The 22,545-nt window shown below is 37.0% G+C and overlaps 1 protein-coding gene across 4 annotated transcripts in view; it reads right to left on the bottom strand.

Annotated features, from left to right (window-relative positions):
- WAC (WW domain containing adaptor with coiled-coil) overlaps window positions 1-22,545 on the bottom strand; it is a 58,069-nt gene that overhangs the window by 29,353 nt on the left and 6,171 nt on the right. For all 4 annotated transcript variants that reach the window (XM_042043678.1, XM_042043679.1, XM_042043681.1 and 1 more), the window contains exons 4-7: window positions 8,113-8,219; window positions 7,249-7,364; window positions 6,603-6,715; window positions 4,868-5,176 (exon numbers count right to left, since the gene is read on the bottom strand). In XM_042043678.1, the coding sequence (XP_041899612.1) occupies window positions 4,868-5,176; window positions 6,603-6,715; window positions 7,249-7,364; window positions 8,113-8,219 (645 nt within the window). The remainder of the gene's footprint in view (window positions 1-4,867; window positions 5,177-6,602; window positions 6,716-7,248; window positions 7,365-8,112; window positions 8,220-22,545) is intronic.

Below are 22,545 nucleotides of genomic sequence, written 5' to 3'. Positions count from 1 at the left end.
TTTGCAGAAGTAGAAACGCCAGGTCAAGTCAAAATGGAAACCTTCTGGTGTGATGCCTCCAAGCAGTGGGAATTTTTTAATAACATGGCCAAGCAATCCTTTCAGAAAAAAAAGAACCGATCATTTTCAGCAGTCATGCCACCATGTTCTTCAGTTTTTTCTAAGCACCCTTAGCTTCTCAGTTTGAGTCAGTACATAAACATGGTACTGAACCTTGCCATCACCAATCTCTGCCCCTTATGACAAGAACCCTTGCTCCTAAGCAAACAGCTGATCCACCAGGATGGACATCCTAAAAGGCAACCCTGAGCCTACAAGCTTGAAGGCAAGGGGGTGGAAATCAAAGCCTTCTGACTGTTCTTCTCTTCTGACTGTTCTGACTCTGCTTCAGTGAAGAGGTTCGATACTGACAGTCCCACACCTCTGCTGTGCCTCTGCCACCCCACTCTGCCTGCTGGAATCCGGCAAGCACCTGTAACTTGCTTACTCTCCTCCTAACCAGGGTGAGCTGAGCTCATCAGGCATACTAGTGTGACAGAGAACTGGGTGGGAAAAAAGAACAGAACTGGGAAATGCTTTCTTTGCGAAGGAAGGTCTTTCCTTCACAGTCCTCTTTTTGACAGCTAACAAACAAGTACTCCCTGCATGACTAGCTTTAAATTAATGCTACATATAAGCTTGCTCTTATTCTGATTTATTTTAACAAAGATTTATTTTTAATGACATGCAAATTATCCACTACTGCTGACTTGATGATTCCTAAATTATTAAAATGACCCTTTGAGTGTTCCAATAGCTTTTACTACTGATGTAATTTTTATCCCATTTAAAACAAAACAAATGCATTCAAAGTCCTTTGGATCCCAAACTACAATATTACCCTACCACTCTATTGTGAGCTTGAGCTGTTATCTTTGCACTGCTAGCAACTATTAGGCATGTGTGCTCTCACAGTGTGCTCTCTGTGGAAGGAAAACTGCATTACAAAATTTTCAGACATTCGTATCCTACTGCCCTATAAACCTCATCTCTGCTTCACTGATTAAAAAACTACTATCCAGAACAGCTAAGAGAATTGCTTTGTTTTCTGCTGATGATTAAAATCATAACACATTTTCTGTGCTGAAGCACCTGGAGTGTACAGTTCACCAACTAAGTTCTCTGAGCACTGGTAGTCACATTTATCTGTTTTACATAGTTCAATTCTGATCTACTAAGGACCTTAAGCCACAACAAAAATACATAAATATTTAAAAGCAATGCATTCTGTAAACACATTTGACCAAATGAAACTATAGTAACAATAGCAACTAGGTTCTCAAAAATACTCAAATTATCTAAAATACAAAAAATTCCATATTTCTCACATTTGGATTATTCCAGTCTTACAACTGAATTTTTTGGTTTTTACCTCTGCTGTCAAAATAAATTTAACAGCAACATTCACCAAACAAGTACGAAGTATTGGAAGAAACTTCTAACATTCTCACATTGTAACTTTTTCTAACCAACATATGAATTGAGTAATATACTTGAAACTGCAAAACTCAGCCAAAGAAGATGCAACAACACCAGAAGCAATGTTAATAACTGACCACTAAAGACTAGTGAGTGTTACAAGAAAACCACAGGGGTGAGAAAAGGAAAAGAAGCACCAGAGTCACAACCCACCCAGCATTGCACTGGCCAGCTTGCTGTGTTCTCATAAAAATTTTAGAGTACTGCTGCACTAGAAACAGAAGTGCTGCCTGATGGGACTTGGAGGAAAGGTGTGAGAAGCAGTATCCTACAGACAGACACACTGTTAAGATATGGACAATACAACATTTCATTCTGAATTAGAAATAGGAAAATGTGATGTGCCCTACAGATAAAGCAGCCAGAAAGTAGGAAAAGCAACCCCACACTTTACCTGCATAAAGCACTCACAGTGAGCACAAACAGAAGCAGCAGATTCTGACTGGAACATTCAAACCAAAGGGTAGAGGTCAAATAGTTCCCCAGGAACTCTCCACTACTGCCAGCCATTGAGGGCAGAGGACTACTGCTAACAGCTGAGCTATAGTTCAGCCAGGGATTTTATTCAATCTCCTTGTGGGACTACAACATACCCCTGCAGCAAAAGAGATTGAGCTGAAAAAAGCATTTTTGTTGGGTTTTGTGGTTTTTTTTGTTGTTCTGCTGTTCAAAACCATTACTGCATTAAAAAATACACACTGAAATCAGAACTATTAAAACAGTGGTACATATATGCTGGCATAAGGCAACCAGCAACACATTCACAAGAAGCAAGAATTCATTTAAGGAAGGACTACTGCACATAATACTCAGTCATTTGGACCAACCTATTTTTATAAGCAAAAAAATACAGCTTTACCTCTTTTTAGAAAGAGAGAGGGATGGCATAGTCACTGAACAGAAAAAAAAAGATCAAAGGCTATTTACTTTACTAGTGTAAACATAAACCTCTCAAACTATTTTTCAGTTTTGCAAAGACACTTTTCGAAGATTGTCTGAACCAAGTGTCTCAGGACAATTATTGTATTTTCAATTCGTAGAACAGCTACAAAAAATACTTTATGACTTTATAAACAGCATACCTCTAGTACTGCAGGTTCACAGTCACCTCTGAGAGAATGAGTAACAGTAAATCATCCAAAACACTGCTTCTTCCCTTCTTTTAAATTTAAATATGCAAAATGCTACAGAAAATTTACTGGTTCAATTTCCTTAAAAAGACAGTCTGACATTCCCCAAAAAAAGAAAAAGGAAAGTCAACTGAATGTACTCTTTGATGATCTTTTATCATGACAGAACCTGCACTGAATTCTTCTGTTTCTGTACAAGAGGTAAAGCAACACCTAAGTCGTCACATTTTCTAGAGTAAGAATTTCAAGCCTAACATTCACCTATTCTAATTCCTCAATTATTTACTAACTTTCTGTAATCCACCCTTTTCTGAAGCTCAGTAAGTACAATATCTTACAATATCTGCTCACAATCAAGCACCATGAAACAGACCAGTGAGGCATGATTATTACAGAGATTCTATCCATTTAACCCGTATAAAATTAAAAAAATACCTAAGAATACAGAAATTCAGTGAATTAATTAATATGAAACCATCCATGGTAATATGGATTCTGAAGTAAGATTTACAGTGTCAAGACTGCCCTGTGTGATTGTTTTCATCATTATACCCAGCTGTATGTTCTCAGATTAATGTTGTATGTAAGAAATATTAGAACTCTGCCAACATTTGTAGCAGTTGTCAGAATGGGAAGTTCCTTCAATTGCTGTTAAGAGTCAGTTGCTCAATTGAAAAAGATGTGCAATAAAGCAGTGAAAGAATATCCAGTATGAAATCTGATCACACACCAAACAGGAATCAAGAACATGCCAGAATTGAATAATACTAAGAGGGTTTTCAAGTGTATTTTAAATATAGAAATGGAAATAGAGTAGATACTCTAAAGGAAAGAACACTTGACATGGATGTTTTCCACTGTAATGGGTACAAGTGGATCAAACTGCAATCAGAAAATAGAGGCTTAACTGAAGCAGGTAACTACTGCACTCAGTACAAGAACCATGCATGAACTAGTACACCTTACTTCATGTTGTACTGTGTTGAACAGGAAGAGGCTTGCTGAAAGTAACCTGTTCCTCTGTAGTTTACAGTCAGTATTCATGACCCGGGTTATGTAAAAATCGCACAAAGTGTCAAGAAAAAACATAAAATTTCTTTACATGCCCAATTATCTTGCACTGCGGTATTTGTCAACGTATGACATTGTTTGAATATTTTGGGTGGCCAGGTGTCTTAAATTTGTGTAAAAGCTGGACCTCTTTAATAAACGAAAGTGGAAGACTTGAAAACAACCACAGAGTACAAGACCAGTGTCAAACCAGAGTGTGTTTTGGTCTTCTTTTTAAAACAACACTATTTAACTAGACCAACTTGCACGTATGAACAGGGCAGCAAGCCATCTTCCAAAAAATAATTCAATTACATACTAATTATGCAATATTTTAAATTAAACCCAACATGATTATCAAAAATTACTTTTCCCCCTCCCAAAGCCCCCAAAATAGTATTTTCTTACACAATACCATACCACTCTCTAAAACTTGACTATACCAAAGTAACACACTATCACTAATGACACACATCTCATTCTCTCAGTCTTCTTGAACTCTTCTTCCCTAAAACAATGAAGTAAAGCTAACTAAAAGACTTTTGAAAGGTCACAAACAATGCACAGTGAAGTCCTGATCTTCACTTGACTCAAACTGTATCTAACAGGCATTATCAGATAACAGAAACACAAACTATCAGCAGATTTAGAACTGAAGATCCAGTATTTCTCAACATCAAAACAGATTAGCTCTCACAAACATGTAGAAAACTCTCACTTTCTGTAAGAATTGTGCTTGTGTTGACTGAAAGGTTTGACACTGACACTCCAAACAGTAACAGCAGTTCATAAACATAATGGTCCAAAATGACTTTCAAACTGTTTAACTGCATAACAACTCAAATAAATGGCAAAAATCCAGAACAACAAGAGAGAACACAAAAATTAAAATATGTTCTACTAAAATACAGCTTTCAAATTATCATTTGAAATGTTAATTTGCAGAATAAGCCAGTAAATAGCAAGTATCACAGTGTCAATTTGAAGTTGTATAAGATATAGCAAACGTGGTTTAGGGGAAAATAAAAACATCGAAACAGTAATCGGGTTCTAAGCACATACAACCGAACAGGAAAAATATCCTTGAACTCTAGTACTAATGTACTTTGAACAAGCAATGTAATGCAATGCATAATCTTGAATACTAGAGGGAATTTCAGTAGACATACCTTTTCTCTCTGTTTTCTGTGCAGGGATGGAAGATGTGGATGTAGACAGTTTTGATAAAGTAGATGCTCCATTAGCATCAAAGGATTTCTTTGGCTGGTGATCAGATTGTAGAGAAAATGGACTAGGAGGAACAGTGCTTGGGGCAGCAGTTGGATGAACCACTGGTTTGATGGGATGCTGTACTGGAGTAGAACTACTGTGAGTCTCTGCTCTTGGCAGTCTGTAGTCTCTGTCATTGTGCCTGCTTGTTTGAGATAAAATATTCTGTGGGAGCATACTGCTGGTGTCACTGGAATGCTTGTCTTCCACTTTTTTTCAGGATTCCCCAAGGAACGTTGCAATAAGAAAAAAAAGATTAAATTAGAAACAAGTCTGAGATTGCAGTCACTGATTAATACAGCTGCACACCAACAACTAGAGCTGATTGAACTTCTTATGATTAAAAAAAGCCTCAAGTAGATCAGCATCAAAAAAGGCAAAATTTAATTCTACTCACTGACAAAATGCATTTTCTCTGACCTTTGCTTGATTTAGAGTTCCGGTTAAGCACTGTGTTTTGATGAAAGGCTGCTTTATAACGAGTGTTACAGTCAAGGTAACTTTTGAAGTCTCCTAAAAAAATCTAAATCAAGATCTATTATTTCCATCTTGTATTTAGTGTGAAGAGATAATTTGTGCCATTTTTCTTTTGTTCATCAAAAACCCTGAACATCAAGTATAATTTAATAGTTTCACATTCTAGCCTTCAAAGAATTCCTTTTCATGTCACTTGAGTACTACTACAACAAATTTACTTACTGTTAATTCAAGACATTTATATGTATAAAATGAGCGACTAATCTGCATTGGTCACACGATCATAGACTTTAAAATATGCTAAGGGAACATACCAAGCAAATACAGAGTAGTTCTTTTCACAGATTCTTACATTTTTCACCTGTCATAAACCAAATACTCACTGCATTATGCATGTCTGCTATCTTTTTGTAGCATCCAGTATATTTTAGCATATGCAGTAAGTTTCAGTGTACACAGAAAAACAGCCCTTTATACATCTTTACCTTGCCAAATCCCAAGAGCGTGGGTGAAGAATAATACTTTGGCTTCTACTTTTAAACTACTATGAGAACTATGCTACAAATTTACCCAAACTACATCAGCATACAGACAGAATCTTACAGTACAACTATTTTCCAGAAAAAAATTGAAAAGATTAAAGCTAGGTATCAAGACAAAAATCTCCAAGTTACAGAAATTTCTAGTCCAGGGAATATTTCACTAAGAGTAATGAGGAGGTAAAAATATGCTCTCAGTAACACATCCAAGCCTCTGAAAACCCTGATATCAAAATCCATTAAATGAGGTTATTATTTATAGATGTGAAATCTTTACTTTTAAGCTCAGAATATGACATTAGCAGTGATCATGACAGTCCAACTAAACTACAGATTATGCAAGTTGTTTAAGTAACTACCCATGAAGAAAATTAAATTCGGCAGTAAAAGCCACAAAAAGGAGAAGCACCATGAAAAGCATTAAGCAAGTATTGCACTAGTAAAGTTATTGAAAGAAACAACATTTGGGAGAGTTAACTGTGCTTTCCACTTTGGCTTTTATATATAAAAAGGTGAGGAAAAACAGCTAGGAAAGGGATTTTTAACTTTTTTCAAGTTTGGAAAAGAAAACAGTAATGCAAACAAGGCAAGAATATATTGCTGTAAAAAAACCACATACTTCCACTGGCAAACCCACTGGCAGCTGTCGCCTGCATCACCTCTCTTCTGTAATCCCTATCTTTTGGAAAACTGTTAACTGACATTTTGCTTGCTTCTTTTTGCCTCTGCTCTCTGAAGAAAAGAAAACAAAAGTTAGCTAAGAACTTACATTATCTAATAATATAAGAGTTTCTGTAAGTTACATGAGATGAATTAAACTGTTAAGAGCTTGCTGCTACAGGTGGGGTTAGCAAACTCTAGCCACTGCTTCCTTACATCTGTGCTGGTTGAAGCCCACAATTCTACCAGTTTAGCTCACCAATCTTGTAAAAAAAAAAAACCAAACAAAAAAAACCTCACCCCAAAACAAAACAAGAAACAAAAAAACCCCCAACAACAACAACAAAAGAGAACAAACAAACAACAACAAAAACCCCCAATCAAACAAAAAGCCATCCCCACACAAACCAACCATACTTCCCTCTCAAGGCTCTGGACTGTCGAGGGATAAAAGAGGTGCCAGAGGTCATGGTAAGGGCAGGAAAACAGCAGACTTAGACCACTTAGTCCTTTATAGCGGTAATCTATTAGATAAGCTCAACTGCTCTGAAATGTGCTTAAGAATATTTGCTCTTTATACAATTAAAATAAACACAAACATATACCTTTCCAGCCACTCTTTTGGTTTTTCCCATTGTGAAACTTCTGTTCGGCAGTTGTAGTAGTACTTTTTGCCTGAAGAGCTGATGTGTTCAGACCAATCATCCGCAGAATCATAAGCCTTTAAAATACAAACAGCGTTGGATGAAAGACAATTTTTTCTCATATACAAATTTAATAGCTTTCACTGTTTTTAAAACTACATTACATCCTTATATGTACCCATATCACTGCCTTCCACCATTTCCAAATGCCCGTTTCACTAACAGCTTGAAGACATGACCACTATGCTCCTGTTGCATTCTGCAGTAGTTTCCCATCAGTCCCCTTAACAAAATTTAATAGTATGTTTAGTGGGATACAGTAATGTCAATACTGATAATATTAGTCTCCTTCACCTTACAACATCCTCAAAATTATTATCTTTCCAAAATTTTTCTACAGATCACAAATTGACCAGTTTTGTTTTATGGCAATTTTTAACAAATACCATTCTAACTACTAAGACTTTGATATTGAGGTGACTAAAATTCACAATATGTAATGTATTGCAAATAAGTAAAATCATACTGTCTGCTCTAGATTTACTACAAAGTTCATGAAAAATATTTCTGTATCTATATCATTTAAATAATCTAGTATTTTAAAATTAATGACAGGTAACTCAAAGCTCTAATGATTACCAGTTAGAATAGTTTTAAAACATACTACAACTGCAGGTTGGGTTTACAGAGTGGTTATAAAACAAAGACTGATGTTGGAAAACTCAAGCACATAATGTACATGCTGCCTGTCATAGACAAAATTATGAAAACACGGTGTGTATAAACGGGACAACACATGGATGAAAATCAATCACGAATACTCACTGCATCAGAAGTTTTGCTTGGATTATTGCTGGGATTAGAAGAATGTGAATTTGAACTATGAAGAGCACTGTGGTTGTGTGAATTTTCTTGTGGAGAGTAACTGGTCCCTGAAAGAAAAGAGAAAGACTTCACCATGTATGCTTTCAGAGAAATCAACCACCTGCATTCTAAAGAGGAGGAAGGGGAAAGAAGAGGCAAGGAGAGAAGGCAAGTTGTCCATACCCTGGACCACAGCATAGTTCAGATGCAGTAGTACTTCAAGAGACCACATGCACATTTCTTTTTCACATAGCATAAAACACACTTTGATTTTCTAACCACAGTAACACAGTATGCCCCTTCACTGGTCTAACTCTCAAACTTTATTCCATTACTAGCAAACAAATAGCCTTTATCATTTTGATGCTTTGAAGAGTCCTAACATGCCACTTCAGAAATTAAAAGGCATTTTCTCCTCAACATTAGATCAGAAAATTTAAATAGGCTTATCAATAGCCTGCATGGTTAGATGCATAAAATCAGGTTTTAAGTTTACTGAAGCAATGCTGTTTCCTTAAAACTGCTGTTTTCTTTTGAGACTACTTGTAATTGGCTCTAGGTAACTACTTCTGTTTATGCATACAGACCAGACTAAATTTTCCGGCACCTCAGTCTCTGCAATAAAGGTAATGGCATCTAGAATACCAAAAGCAACATTTCCCAAACTGCCACCTGCTTCTGGCCTCCCTACCAACTACTTTTCAAGGCAACCTGGTTTTCTTCAATGTGTAAACACCTGAACAGCTGAAATGAGAAAGGAGATAATTCTCAACACCTTTTAGATCTGTTTGGCTAAGCTCAAGCCACCTGAACAGCTCCATTTACAGTTAAACAAGGACATCCATTCAACTCTGCAAACTTCTTTTAAATTTCCTGATCTCTAAAATTTCTAAGCAAGTAAAAACTCATTCATTGTTCTTTATGCAATTTTTTTCCTAAGTTTTAAATGTTCACATAAATCACACCAAACTAAGAAACATCATTTCTTACACATTTCAGGGAAACCCTAGATATTCGAAATATAACACTCTCCCAGCCTTTGTTTTCCCCTTCCCTACTGAGAAATTTCTAAATACCCAGGGGTACTACATCAAGTACCATTTGCTTCACAAGTTGTATACTAATCTAAATATGAAGCCAAAGTGATTTGAAAATGGCAAAGACTTAGTCTTATGGGAAATTACAGAAAAGAACAGTAAAGGACTGATAGGTAGGAGTGAATGGAGTCATTAAAAAAAAAAATTCTTCTAAAGTCTTCCGAGAGCTACACACACAGAACATTACTAAATGACACAGTATGGCGCAGAATGAGAGTCGTTCTAACGCAAATTCTGTCTTCTGAGCCTTCTAACTATACAAGCACTGACAAAATTACTATTTCAAACTTCTTTCTTCCCACTTTTAACCATGCAGGTGAGAAAAACAGTCCATCACAAAAGCAAAGAGGTACACCATCACCAAACTATTTAGTGCCCTACAAAGGTTAAAGATCAATTTGCACACACACGAGTTACTACAACCTGAACCAGCACTATCTCAAAACTTTTTCCTACACTATTTTGGCTAAAATTGTATGTTATTCTCATAATATTCTCATAAAGATATGAGGGGAAAAACAAAAAGAAAAAAGAAAAACAGAGGAGTAAGTCTCATACTCAAACACAGTCTTTCAAAAGCTAGACCACAGTCCTACATCAAAAGTATCTTGCATGCTCAGAGCCAGGCAGAATGACAGCACGGGGCAAGTGAGGCTTGTCAAAGCAGTATTTACAACCATCACACACTTGTGATGCACATGCCTAACAACAACAACAAAAATACATTTACAAAAGCATTTGATTTCCTAGATATAAGTAGCATATCATAATTACAAGTACAAATGTACTCCTCAGTTACACCGACAGTCTCAATTTTTTTTAGACACTGACCAGAGTGAAATAGCTGTTTAGTATTTTTGTATTAGCCATTCTTTTAGTCTTTATTTACTATAGCCTTCTACTGAGATAAAAATCATTAAAATTTCTTAATGTATTTTTATAGGTTGTTCAATGCAGACGTATTTTAATTAATTTCTGCTATGAGGTAAAATCATCTCCCTTCTTCAAGGAAAAAATGAGATGAAAATTTACCAGACAGCTTTGTTTGAACAGTCCCTTCAAAACATCAGAAAGGACCAATGCGTTTAATTTACTGTAATCCCGTACTATGGATGCAGTAACACTGTATTTTGTTCAGCATGCTCAACATGTACACAGTGATTTTTATATACTGTAGTGGCCTAAATACACCGCCACAGTGAATGGAATCTAACAGGCACTTTCCAAACATGAGAAAGAGCCAACAACATACCTATTACATCAATAAAATACTGTAAAGCCAATTCTACCCAACCCATAAACAAACCCCTCAAATTCACTGTGCAGACTTTCAAATCCCACACGGTCTATCAGCTCAGCAGCATGCCCCTAATGTCACACTGTGCCCGGCCCCAGTAATGAATCACCAAGCACTCTGCAGGAGTATCTGAGCAGCTGCAGCAAGTCACACCCACCTCCAGCTGGTCCTGATAGAGAAACACCTACTGTGCAGCAGTTTCTTCAGAAGGGGCCCCAGGGGCCTCCCAGACTGCCCACCCACAGGCTCCATCCCTTTGGAATCCTGTCCTAACTGAGCTAGCCTCAGCTGCATAAAAACTGATCATGGCTGTTCCAGCAATGCCGACTGCCTCGGGCCACCAAGACAAGCATTTACAGGGCCAGCCATAAACACGTTCCAATGGTGCCTGGGACAGTTACACGGGGTAATCACAGGTGCGGGTTCACCACTCATACCTCAATTCTATTTTACACATAATACCACTTTATGTTTGGATCTCTACCCAAACTTCAGGAATGAGCATACAACAGGACTGCTAAACTGCTATTTGCTGTTGGAAAGCTTCCAAGACCAAAGCAGATTATACTCTGAAGAACGAGAATTTTAGGCACTTCATCCAAGTTAAGGGCTTAAAGACTGTATGTAAACATGACAACCATATTACCAAATTACCTTTTCACACTGAGGCAGCAAGGTTTTAGTATGTGGTTAAATCCATTCACAGCCATCATCCAGGAATCTGACAACCCAGCCAAGCAAGCAGTGCCAGCTCAGGCTGTCTGAGAAAGTTGCTGAAGATGTCTAACAGGCCAGAAAGCAACCCACAAGCAGAAGTCTACCTCTAAAAACAAGGGGGGTTCCCCTCACTTGAATGCTAGGCTTCACCATTAGCAAAGCCTAACTCCAAGCCATTTTAAGGTGGCTGTGACTTGCAAACAGCTCTGCATCTCCCAGCTGCACGTCTGGCAAAGCAGATCATGAGAACAGGATCACTAAGACTAGTCCATACTCCAGAAATAGGCCTGGTAAGGTAGATAGCATACTACTGTCCCTTGAGACAGCTCCCCATGGCACTTCTTACGTTTTCCTTTTACAGTTAGACCTTCCTTACTAGTTCCACTTTCTTCAGTAAAGAGGAACAAAGACTTGTTTTTAAACTCCTTAATTAGCGTATTTTCAGATTTAGCAATTGCTAATATATCTTTGACATGCCATAGGGAAATTCATACTGTGTTATAAATACTCCAGTTTCAGAACTCCCCATGGAAATGTTTAGTGCACAATCACAGTGAGTTTCCTCAGTTTAATCATTATTTTGAAAGCAGTTAAAGCTGGAAAGAGCTACTCCTAACTGGAAGATGGCCAACAAGGGCATCAGCACTACACTTACATAAAACTGTAGTAGTGCAACCACGTGAGCAAGTCTTCCCTAGTGATGAACAAGTCATAGGGCAGGTCAGAGTCAAGGTTAAAATATCACAGCTATCTCTGAGTCTTTCCAACAAAAATCACATCCTCCTTACTAATGCATGAAGATCACCAGAAAGCACAAAGAGCAAAGGTCTGGGAACCAATGCAAAACTGACTTAATGCCTACTACAGATCTGAGACTCTGTCACACTAAGACTCACTTTAATGTTTTTGTAAGTTGTTTCCATATCCCAACTGCTGAATCCAAGACACTTACTTTGAACTGCAACAAGGGCTCAAAACTGTGCCAGACTTGAAAAACAGATTTAACATAGGATGAAATAAGAATACTCCATTTTGCAATACAGTCAACTTTCTCTAGCAATTATCACATTTAATTAACATTTCCATTAACCACACTTAATTAGCATCTCCATTAACACCACTTCACTTCTGAAATTATAAAAAGTTCAAATTCTGAGTTAACTAAGGATCAGACTGCTCTAATGAAGCACCTGGTTTCCCTTCTCCCCTGCCATTTTTCAAGACCAAGCCGAAACTCTTTCCTTTCCAAAACCTATACACCTACACTGGCAATTACAGCATCTACCTGCAACCACCTAAAATAAATTCTTGCCACTTGATTAGAATAATCAAATACATAACTGTGCATTCCCCGCCATCCTCTGGCATCCAAGTATCTTAGCCTAATTTACTCTTTTTGGTTCATGACATTGTACAGTATCATAATCATAAGATCGCCAACTGAAATGCACAGCTTGGAACACAGAGACATTCGAGTTGCAGTATATATACTGTTGTACCACATGACAGTTAACTTGATACAGTTCACCACTGATAGAGCATTTATGTTTTCTTTTCAGCCAGAAAAATACCTTGCTAATATCCTCTCATTTTGTCTATAATAAAAAATGTCAGTGTAGATATAAAATAAAGGAAGCTCCCAAGTGCTCACCAGCTGGAACTCAAAGACAGTCTGCTCCTTCAGCTCCTCCAGAGGGAACTGGGATTCAGGAAGGGCTCTAGGAGAGTCACCGTTTCTGTGCCCACCTATTAGGCATGTGGAAAGAAACACTGGGCAGCAGAAAAGCAAGGAAGGTCATTACATTTGTGACAACTCCATACATACTGTTCCATGACTCCATGTTCCACCTCTCAGCTAACATGCAATCAAATTCATTAAACTAGAGACAATATCAGAACCTCAACCTTCTCAAAAGAACAAATACTACCCAAATGACAGATACTAATTGGTTGTTAACAGAGAAAACAGGAAGATAGTTTATGGTGGTGATATTTTATGGGGATAACTAATTGAGAAGACTTCTTCAAACAGTGAAAATGATAGAAATTTATCTAGGATAAGCCTAAATTAAAACGTCTAAAGTGTATTTCAACTGGCTTTGTTACTTCAGTGCAAATCTTTGTGCAGAACACTTTCTAAAGTACTGCATATGGGAGGAAATAAAGCAACACAATAGGAACACAATACCCAACATGCCAGCAGTAACAGAACAGGCTAGCATGGCCATTTTTGATTTGCCAAATGTAAAAGTAATACGACAGAACAATTTTTCTTCACTGTTTTTTTATGTGACCTGCTGTATTGAAATAAACATGGCTGCCTTCCATATGCAACCAAAAGCATAAAAACTTGCAATTTTCCTAGCAGAGCAGCAGCCTCAGAGAATACACCAACTGTGAAGTAACATTTTCCAGAAATCCATAACCTACAAAGTTGAATGCACAATGCTCTGCCAAAAGAAAGGAAATCTAGCCTGATCACTGTACTGCCCAACTACATACTCATTATGCCCCCCCAAATAAATGTTTTATAGCAGTCAACAAGTAGCTCTATCGAGCAAAAAAACTTACGAAGTCTTATTTCATTCCCTATCCTTCTGTCCTGCCACACTGCCAATCCAGGACAGCAAAGTCTGTATTGTTTTGCACTATCCAAGTCACAGGGTAATCATTCCAATGTAAAGAAGTTCTCTTTTCCTGCAAGTTACCATTCACACAGAATTTGATGGACATCAGCCATAAACATTACTACAAACAAACCAGGAGTCATACATACATGGAGTGGCACAAACAACCAATAACAGATGAAAATTATACTGTAAACATATAGTTTCATTCATAATAGAATTTTTCGTCTAAAATGGTAGTAAGACAACGACACCTTGAGAAGGAAAAGTCAGGGGCAGTAAACTAATGAAAGTCAAGGACTCGTATTGTTTTACTAATGCAATACTGAGCAAAATCCAAGGCAATACTGATTATTAAAATGAAAAAGATAAAGTTAAATCTTACACATTGCATAATGTACAGTACATTTAATTTGCTCTTTTCTGCCTACATTTTTATTTTTAATTAGTTCTTTGAAAACTATCAGGTTCACTAGCAAGGTACACTGAATGCAGTGAGCTACTGTATGATCCAGTACTCAAATGTCACAAATCATACAGCTGAAAAAAGCCTAAGGGATGAAAATTGGATTTTCAGCACACTCTAGACAGAATTTCCACCAACTTTCTTCATCAAAAAGAAACAGTATATTGTCATTTTCCTTGATACCTCAACTATTGAAATAATAATAAACAAAGACTAGACAAATAATTTTACCATCACCCATAAAGATGTTTATTCTTTACTTTGAAGTGGGGTAAACAGTATCATTTGAAAGAATTGGCCTGTTTCTCGATAAGGCAAATTCCAACCACCTTCTAAACATTTCTAATAAGACTCAGAAATTACTAAAGTAGATTGAACAAATTATAATCTACAAAATGGATTTATGTGAAATTAAAAACTATGGGTAGCCAAATTCTTCAGATTGACACCAGTGATTTCCTCCCTTTAGGAAACCTTAGGTTCAGGTCACCTAATAAAATAAAAAAATCCTCAACACTGCTGAACATTTACTAAGACACCCACTTCACTTGAGATCAATTGACTTGAAAAAAGCAGCTTAAGCAGTTTTATCCATGGAAAATGTGAGAATTTCAGCAACACAGAGTCGTATTCCTAACTCTCTGGCTCACGATACCAAAAGATTTCAGTGTGTTTAATAAAAAACCAGATTCCTTGTTAAACATCACTAATGACAGTTTAAAGTATTTTAAGCTTGCAACACTAATTAACATTACCATATATGTACTAAGGAGCAGGACATTGCTCTAAAAAGAAAGGAGGTAGATTGAGAATAAAGCCAAACTCTGCCTTTGTTCTGGACTGTAGCTCATAAAACATTTACATCTCTAATACAGTGTCAGAGACTGCCCAAGAGAGGTTCTTCTCACCTCAAGTAGCAGTTTCATATGGAGACTTTTAATTATTATGACCTGCAAAAACAGATGTGTTAAACTGACAGCTAGAATCCTTACCACAAACTAAAAACCACGTTATCTGAACTCCACATGGATCAGCACAGCAAATGGGCAATAGACTGAATTTCCCCCTTCTAAGCCCCCCTCAGCAACACACCACGAAATCCAAATGACCCTCCCATGAACATACTGTAATACAGCACTAAGAGAGTGGAGCTCAGTGATGGCAGCCTAACAGCACCACAACACACTCTCCTACCTCCAGCAACAACACTTCCACAAAACTCATCAACTAGGAGTAAGCAGAAGACTGAATCTCTATTTCTGTAATTACTGATTCACATTAACTGACAGTAGATAATTCCAAATTTATAAGTTTTTTTTCCTCTCGAAAGCCAATACATCTAGAGAACTCAAGACATTTCTAAAAATATATTAGTCATCTGGGGCAACAGGCACATACTCATATGCTTCACAAAAATTAGGCTCAAGGGATACTAAAATGATAAACAATTCCTTTAACATTGCAGGAGAGGGAGGGGGCAAACATCGTAAATTTTACTTCTCATTCAGGGAGCTTCTCAAAGAACATAAAACATTGGAAGAACCACTGATGTTTAACAATGCACACCTCAGATGGGAGTTACTCGAATGCAGACACTTCATGAAAACTGTGTATTTCAGTATTTTAAGATTACAAACAGCAGAGTAATACTGTGAAAGACTGACACACCATAACCCAGTCATCACAAACTGCAGTTTGATTAAAATCAGGGGTCACGCAAAACAATTTCTGCTTACAAAGGAAAAAAAAAAGCAGTTGCCCAAACACAGCTCTGAGACTATTTTCCCTTTTTCTATGTATCCACAGAACCAAATTAGTACTCAGAAGCTCCAAACAAATAAGTAAGATACGACAACTTAATCTCCCTAACAGAATCCACAGAGCAAAAATAAGGCTAATTAAGAACAAGGCCAGGTTGTTCAGCAACTCTCAAATTTCTTTTGATGTTTTGAGGATAGCTTCTTGAGGACAGAGAAATTTAAACAGAAGACCCTGTGAATGTAATATTACTTACAGAGGAACTTGCATTGAATGTTTCCATTACTAGGCTTAGAATAAGGAAGGTGAAGCTACAGGCTTTTATGAACATAGGTAGTGCCATACAGTGTGATAAATGCTGGAGACCATCATCCCATCTTAAGTTTCCCTCTTCTCAACTGAGCGTGCACCATTCAGAATCAGCAATTCAACAAGTAAACGGCGTTGTAGAAGTACTAAAAAAAGGGAGTCTCTGTTATAAAACATCACTGCAATCCTGCAACATGGTCACCACACATGTAAGTAACGCACGTACATCCTTAATGAGAAAGCTGTGGCAGAATCAATGTCTAGCCACATTAAAATAAGGCAAGAAAAAAGGCACCATGTATCTCCCTTCTTAAATGTGCCTTAAAAATAGTAAGTCAGATTATCTCAAATTCGTATCTCAAGATACATCAAACACAACAGAAGAACCAATCTCCACTTCAATACCAGATCATTCCTTGAGTGCTACTAATATTTGTTATTTGAAGAGAACTTTCTTTTCTTCTAAGACTACAGCAATGTCCATGTCTCAATAAAACAGAGAAAGCATTATTTCACCTAAAATTTACATACTGAGTGATCTGCCTATACAGAATTCTGGAATACTTCTGTTTTCAGAAAGATTACTCCTTTTTTCTTGGACATGTTATTTTTTTCACCACAAATGAGCAAGCTAACTTGAAAATACTTAGTATTAAAAGCAGCAATTGGTCATTAAACTTTTACATAACTTGAGAAATCATTAGGTTTAGACAAAATACATCTTCAGTTCTGGACATACTATGCCATGTGTACTTATTACCGTGCAACAAGTATAATTTTAATTTCATGCTTATTTAATTTCTATCTGGGAATTGTTTCTGAAAAGAAGTGATACTATTAACACTCCAAAAAAAAAAAAAAAAGGCAAGTCAAATTAATTTCTGTCACATAGAAATTCTTCATTAATAAAGGAATGCTGGCCCACAGCTCAGGGGGGGAAGCAAATATGGCAAGCAAGGACTGACCTAAGAATTAATATATATAGTGTTGTGGTTTTAAAAAAAACAGATTCACAGCTTTATTTCAGGCTGGCCCAGCTCAGCTTAACAAAGCTTAGTTCATCTTAACAAAGGTATTGAGCAACAGGGCTTTCAAGCATCTAAAGTACAATAGGTGACAAGACAATTCATCCCTCTTCCCATTAAGCAATTCTTAAATATATACATAAAATTCAACTGGTCTTTCCTGGAACTACCTTACTATAGGAAAATAAGCCTCTTAACAAAAGCTGCTTATTACGTTTACAAATTCAAAATCTATTTTACAATTGTTTGATTGCCTAAGCGTCTCATTTTATTTCCCTAGTTAAGTAAACACTCTCAAAAGGATTATACAAAAACTGCAACCATTACTATAGACAGCATTTAGCCAGTAAGAGGTGAACTTTACACTACTTGAGGATCATATTATTTCTTGTATTAAAACAAGCATAAATAGCATTCTTTCAAATGAACAGTTTTTAAAATTAAGTCTTTGTTAATCTGTCAGCAGCAGGTGTCTGAATGAGGAATCTACTTGAATGACTTAACTAGATGAGATCTGAACTCCCCCCTACGTTATTCAAGGGGCACAGCTGGTATGAAGACACCAGCATCCAGAAGATCATAATTATGTGAAATAAATACAGCAGAAAAAAAAAAATAGGTAGAGCACATTACCTAACTTGTATTGCAGAGTTTATGAACCAATGTGCATTACTTATTCTATACCTTAATAAAAAAAATTCTTTGTGGTTTTTCCACATTTGGGAGTGAATAGGTATGTTTGAAACATACAAATGAGATGAGCAGGACAGACCATAATTTCCTTTCCCTGTTTTCGCCCGATAGACATGGATAATTGATAACTCTGCTGCTTGAACAAACTCAGCAACAAACCTAGAAAAACACTGAGGAAGACTGTTGCTCTGGAAGGACATAAAAAAGTGCAATATTTAAGAAATGTGGGGAACCAACACAGAGGAACTAATCTGTGTAACTGGGATGGAACTGTAAATCTTCTTCATGGAAGTATTTTCAGAAAGACTGACATGCCTAAATACATACAGCAGGTCAGAGAAATTAGTTGACAGGTATCAGAAAAGTAATGATAAATGTTTAGACCAAAAAAAAAATCCTTCTGAAGATTTCTGCTGCCCCTCAGACACAGGGAATTTAGCTCATTTAGCTCTGGACACTAATTGTTCATATTTCCAGCTGCCTTTTCCTTGTCCTGAAGCACTTGAATACTGTTTTACATCTCTTTTTTGACTGATGACAAAAGAAGGGTAATTAGCATTTTTTATCATACCGCTGTTGTAGAAACAAAACAAGTAATGTTTTAACATTGCGACAGAAAAAATTGCATTTAATGTTGACAGACCATTCCTTTGCAACTCTCCTCTGTAACAACAGTCGCAGTAAGGCACAGATGATTATTCCAAAGTCCCACAGGGCCTAATCACGCATCTCTAGGCCTAGGTTTCCAATTTCCAACACAATGTAACATTGCTGCATGCATGGAAATGTAAGTCAAAGCCACAAAAGCTTAACAGACATCTCTTAATCCATCTGGTAAAAAGAGCGAAGTCTCTTATCAGTCTTCTGCTCAGAAATGTTATCTCCCTTTCCAGTCACCTGGAGGACCAACTTTCCAACTGGACATACCAAAGGGGGACCCTTATCACCGTCTGTAAGTATCTGAATGGAGGGTGTGAGAGGATGGATCCAGGCTCCTCTAAGTGCCAAACAGGTCAAGAAGCAATGAGCAGGAACTGAGGCACAGAAGTTCCACCTGATTATGAGGAAGAACTTCTTTACTGTGCGGGTGACAGAGCACTGGAACAGGTTGCTCAGGGAGGTTACAGCATCTCCGTCACTGGAGAGATTGAAGAACCATCTGGACACAATCCTTTGTCATGTGCTCTGGGATGACCCTGCTTGAGCAGAGAGTTTGGACCAGACCCACTGTGGCCCATTCCAACCTGACCCATTCTGTGATTATTCTTGAATAGTATTCCCTGAGTCTACTTCCAGACAACAGGCAAGTACAATTTGTGCCTTAGAACATGCATCTCACTTCACAAGCATGAAAGCAGTAAGAAAAAGGGAAACACTGCCCAAGAGGAAAAGAAGGGGTGCAAAAGTTTATGTAAGAGAATTCCAGGCTATTTCAGTATCTGTTTAAAATTACCACAGCAGGAAGATAGGTGAATATCACGTTCAAGAGATGTCTTTGAATAATTTAGAAAGTGTTTAAGTTTACAGGATGAGCAATTTGTTTTAGAAGCTTACACTTCAGATATTGACCCAATTTTGTTCCCTAAATATTCATCACCATAGACCTTCCACTTACTACAGATTAATGAATTTCAAAATACTCTTTCACAAAACAACACTTCTGACAAAAATGTCAATAAATACAAATTTTAACCTAGGGTATAATTCTGAGATTACTCCCTGTACATACAGATGCAGGCAGAAAGCTCTGATTTCAGAAAAGCGGTAAAATGTTCAGGAAAAGTTTGGTAACCCACAAGTGCCATGGTAGTATTTCTCTAACAGACTGAAGTACTGAAGGGATACAGGTTCATGACAAAATCCAGACATGAATTCCCTGTATGATAAGGCTAATGCTAAGGCTAATGCTATCAAATGGAAACCCACACTAGTTTAGTAGGAAAGCAAACCTGCAGAACAGAGTAGAACAGTAAAAATACAGATATTAAAAGCATTCTTATACTACTAGCAAATATCACCGGGATAAAGGAACAGGTAATGGACTTAGATACTTTTTAGGGTAGCTTTATTTTTGTAAGTTAGGAAGTCTGTTAAAGGTCTTCAAGGAAACAGAATCTTCTAATACTGAAGTTATAGCAGGGAACACCTGCAGTGAAGTACAATAAAGTCTGGTGACCCTTTTATAATACAAGGGAAAACAGAAACACTGTTGTTATCGTACGATGAATATAAAGAAATGCTTCTTCTTCTTAAGTGCTACATGTACTTCCAGAAAGGATTCATTTTTACACTACAACAAACTACTGACAAAATGTAAGCCTTAGTGTTAAGAACTGCCTTTTGTTGCCAGTACCATTTTTTTTCTTACTGAAGAGTAACATAGGGAATGATCTCTGTACAGCAAGAGGTTTTTCCCTGAAAATGCCTATGAAATTGCATAAAAGCCTGCCTTTGTAAACAAATGCAGTTACCACTGCAAGTTGGGTGCCATTAAATTACTATTATTCACAGTAACGTTATTACAGCATCACCTCCCCTCTCAGCCAAAACAGAGGCAGAGCATTCTCTTCCAAGTTCTGCACAGTTTCAGTGATACTTGGCTTACTGGATACTTTACAATGAATAGGTAGAAATGGTCAGGAAAACAAATGTAAACGGTCAATAAACAGTTTTTTTCTTAGAAAGCAGCCATGTCCCAAAACATGGTTAAGGAATAATTCTAATCAGGGGCCATTTGGGAATGCAGAGCAATCCCAGTAAAAAACTACTACATAATTTACAAATTGCTATCTTGACTACAGCCTAGTAGCAGGCAGCTCATCAGAAACTAATAGTTTTCATTACTTCATCTTCAGAAAAGCAACCCAAAAGTACAAGTTTACAGAAAATGAATATGCAGTTTACTAAAGTCAGAGGCAAATAGCATACATTAAAGCACGATGCTAAGTAAAAATCATTCCCTTATGATTAGCTTACATACCAAAGACAAGCAAATTCACCAAATCTTGTATACAGTTAGTTATTTTCTCTTTCCCAAAACATAAAATATGCTTACGTACAAAACCTTACCAGGTCTAGCAGGCAGACTGACTTGAACATATTACATTTACAATCCAGTGAATTCTTAAAACTAAGATACATATTTGTTTAAACACAACAACTATAAATGGAAACCTTCAGAGGACCCATTTACAGAACAGAATTCTACACTCTCACAAATAAAAGAACGTAAAAACAGTAAGAAAAAATTCCCAATGTCAAAGTCCTAATAGCAATAGAGTTTGGAAAGCAACTGCATCAACAGGTTACAAACAAACAGCAATGCTTATTAACATTTGATGCAGCCTCCATTTCAGATCAAGTCTCCCACTAATACATCTTTACCCTAGCAACCTACACCAGATACTTGAACTTCATTAAGAGAAACAGAGGACTCCATCCACCTACATGAATAAAGACTTAGCATTTAATACCATCATATTAATATCACAATTCTTACCTAACATCAATAATATAAAATTAGGGGTTTGTATCATCCATTCTGTGCTACTTAAAAGCAAGCTTTGCAAGTACTTTTCAAAAACAATTTTCAGTATTAATATTCTAAACCTCTAAATTTAAAGAGTACAAACACAAGTCATATCTGTTACTGTGATTCTGTGAGCACATACTTTTCAATTTCTTTTCTACTAGAAAAGAACAACAGAGTAACACAAAAAAATGGTTATACAACTGATCCAGCAAAAACTCACCTCAAAAATATTTCCAAATCCACTGAGTAAATGGAAAGCTACTTTCTATCTAGAAGTTCTAAACTTGAAAGCAAACTTAAAATTAAAACCCTGTCTGAAGGCAGTAGAACTAGTAACACTTAAAAAAAAAGCTTATATAAATATCAGAAAACAGAAACTTTTCCCGATTTTTTGTTTTAAATCCAGAGAAAAGCTTCTAAAAGGTGAATGATCCTGGAAGCAATTCTATTTTTCCTAAAACACAAACCAGCCACCAACTCCTACCTCCTTTAAAGCCACCCAAAAAGCCAACATTCAAGGAATAGTGAAGTAAATCACTAAATCTACACTTGGCTGTTGGGGGGTATTCAAAGCATGTTTCATTGAGAGCTCACTCTCCTTTGTGATCAGACTTCTCTCATCCCAGCTTTGACTGTACAGTTACAGCGAGGAAATGGTTTTCATAGTAATGAATAATTGCTTTAACATTAACAGCAGTCAATACTACCTGCATAGATAGAATCTACTCCAGCTTCTTTCTGAACCCTTCGCTATGTCCATTACTCTCAGACATGCCTCCTTCCACCTATCCTGCAATTCCCTCTTTGCAAGGCCAATTGCCTGAGCATCTCCAATTCTCTTGCAGCTGCCCCAACACCCCCCCACTCACTGTT

Source organism: Corvus kubaryi, unplaced genomic scaffold (genome assembly GCF_017639235.1).
Source record: "Corvus kubaryi isolate FWS band 111438036 unplaced genomic scaffold, C.kubaryi_AGA036_p1.0 37398, whole genome shotgun sequence".
NCBI classification, from domain to species: domain Eukaryota; kingdom Metazoa; phylum Chordata; class Aves; order Passeriformes; family Corvidae; genus Corvus; species Corvus kubaryi.
This window is presented reverse-complemented; position numbering and strand designations above follow the sequence as displayed.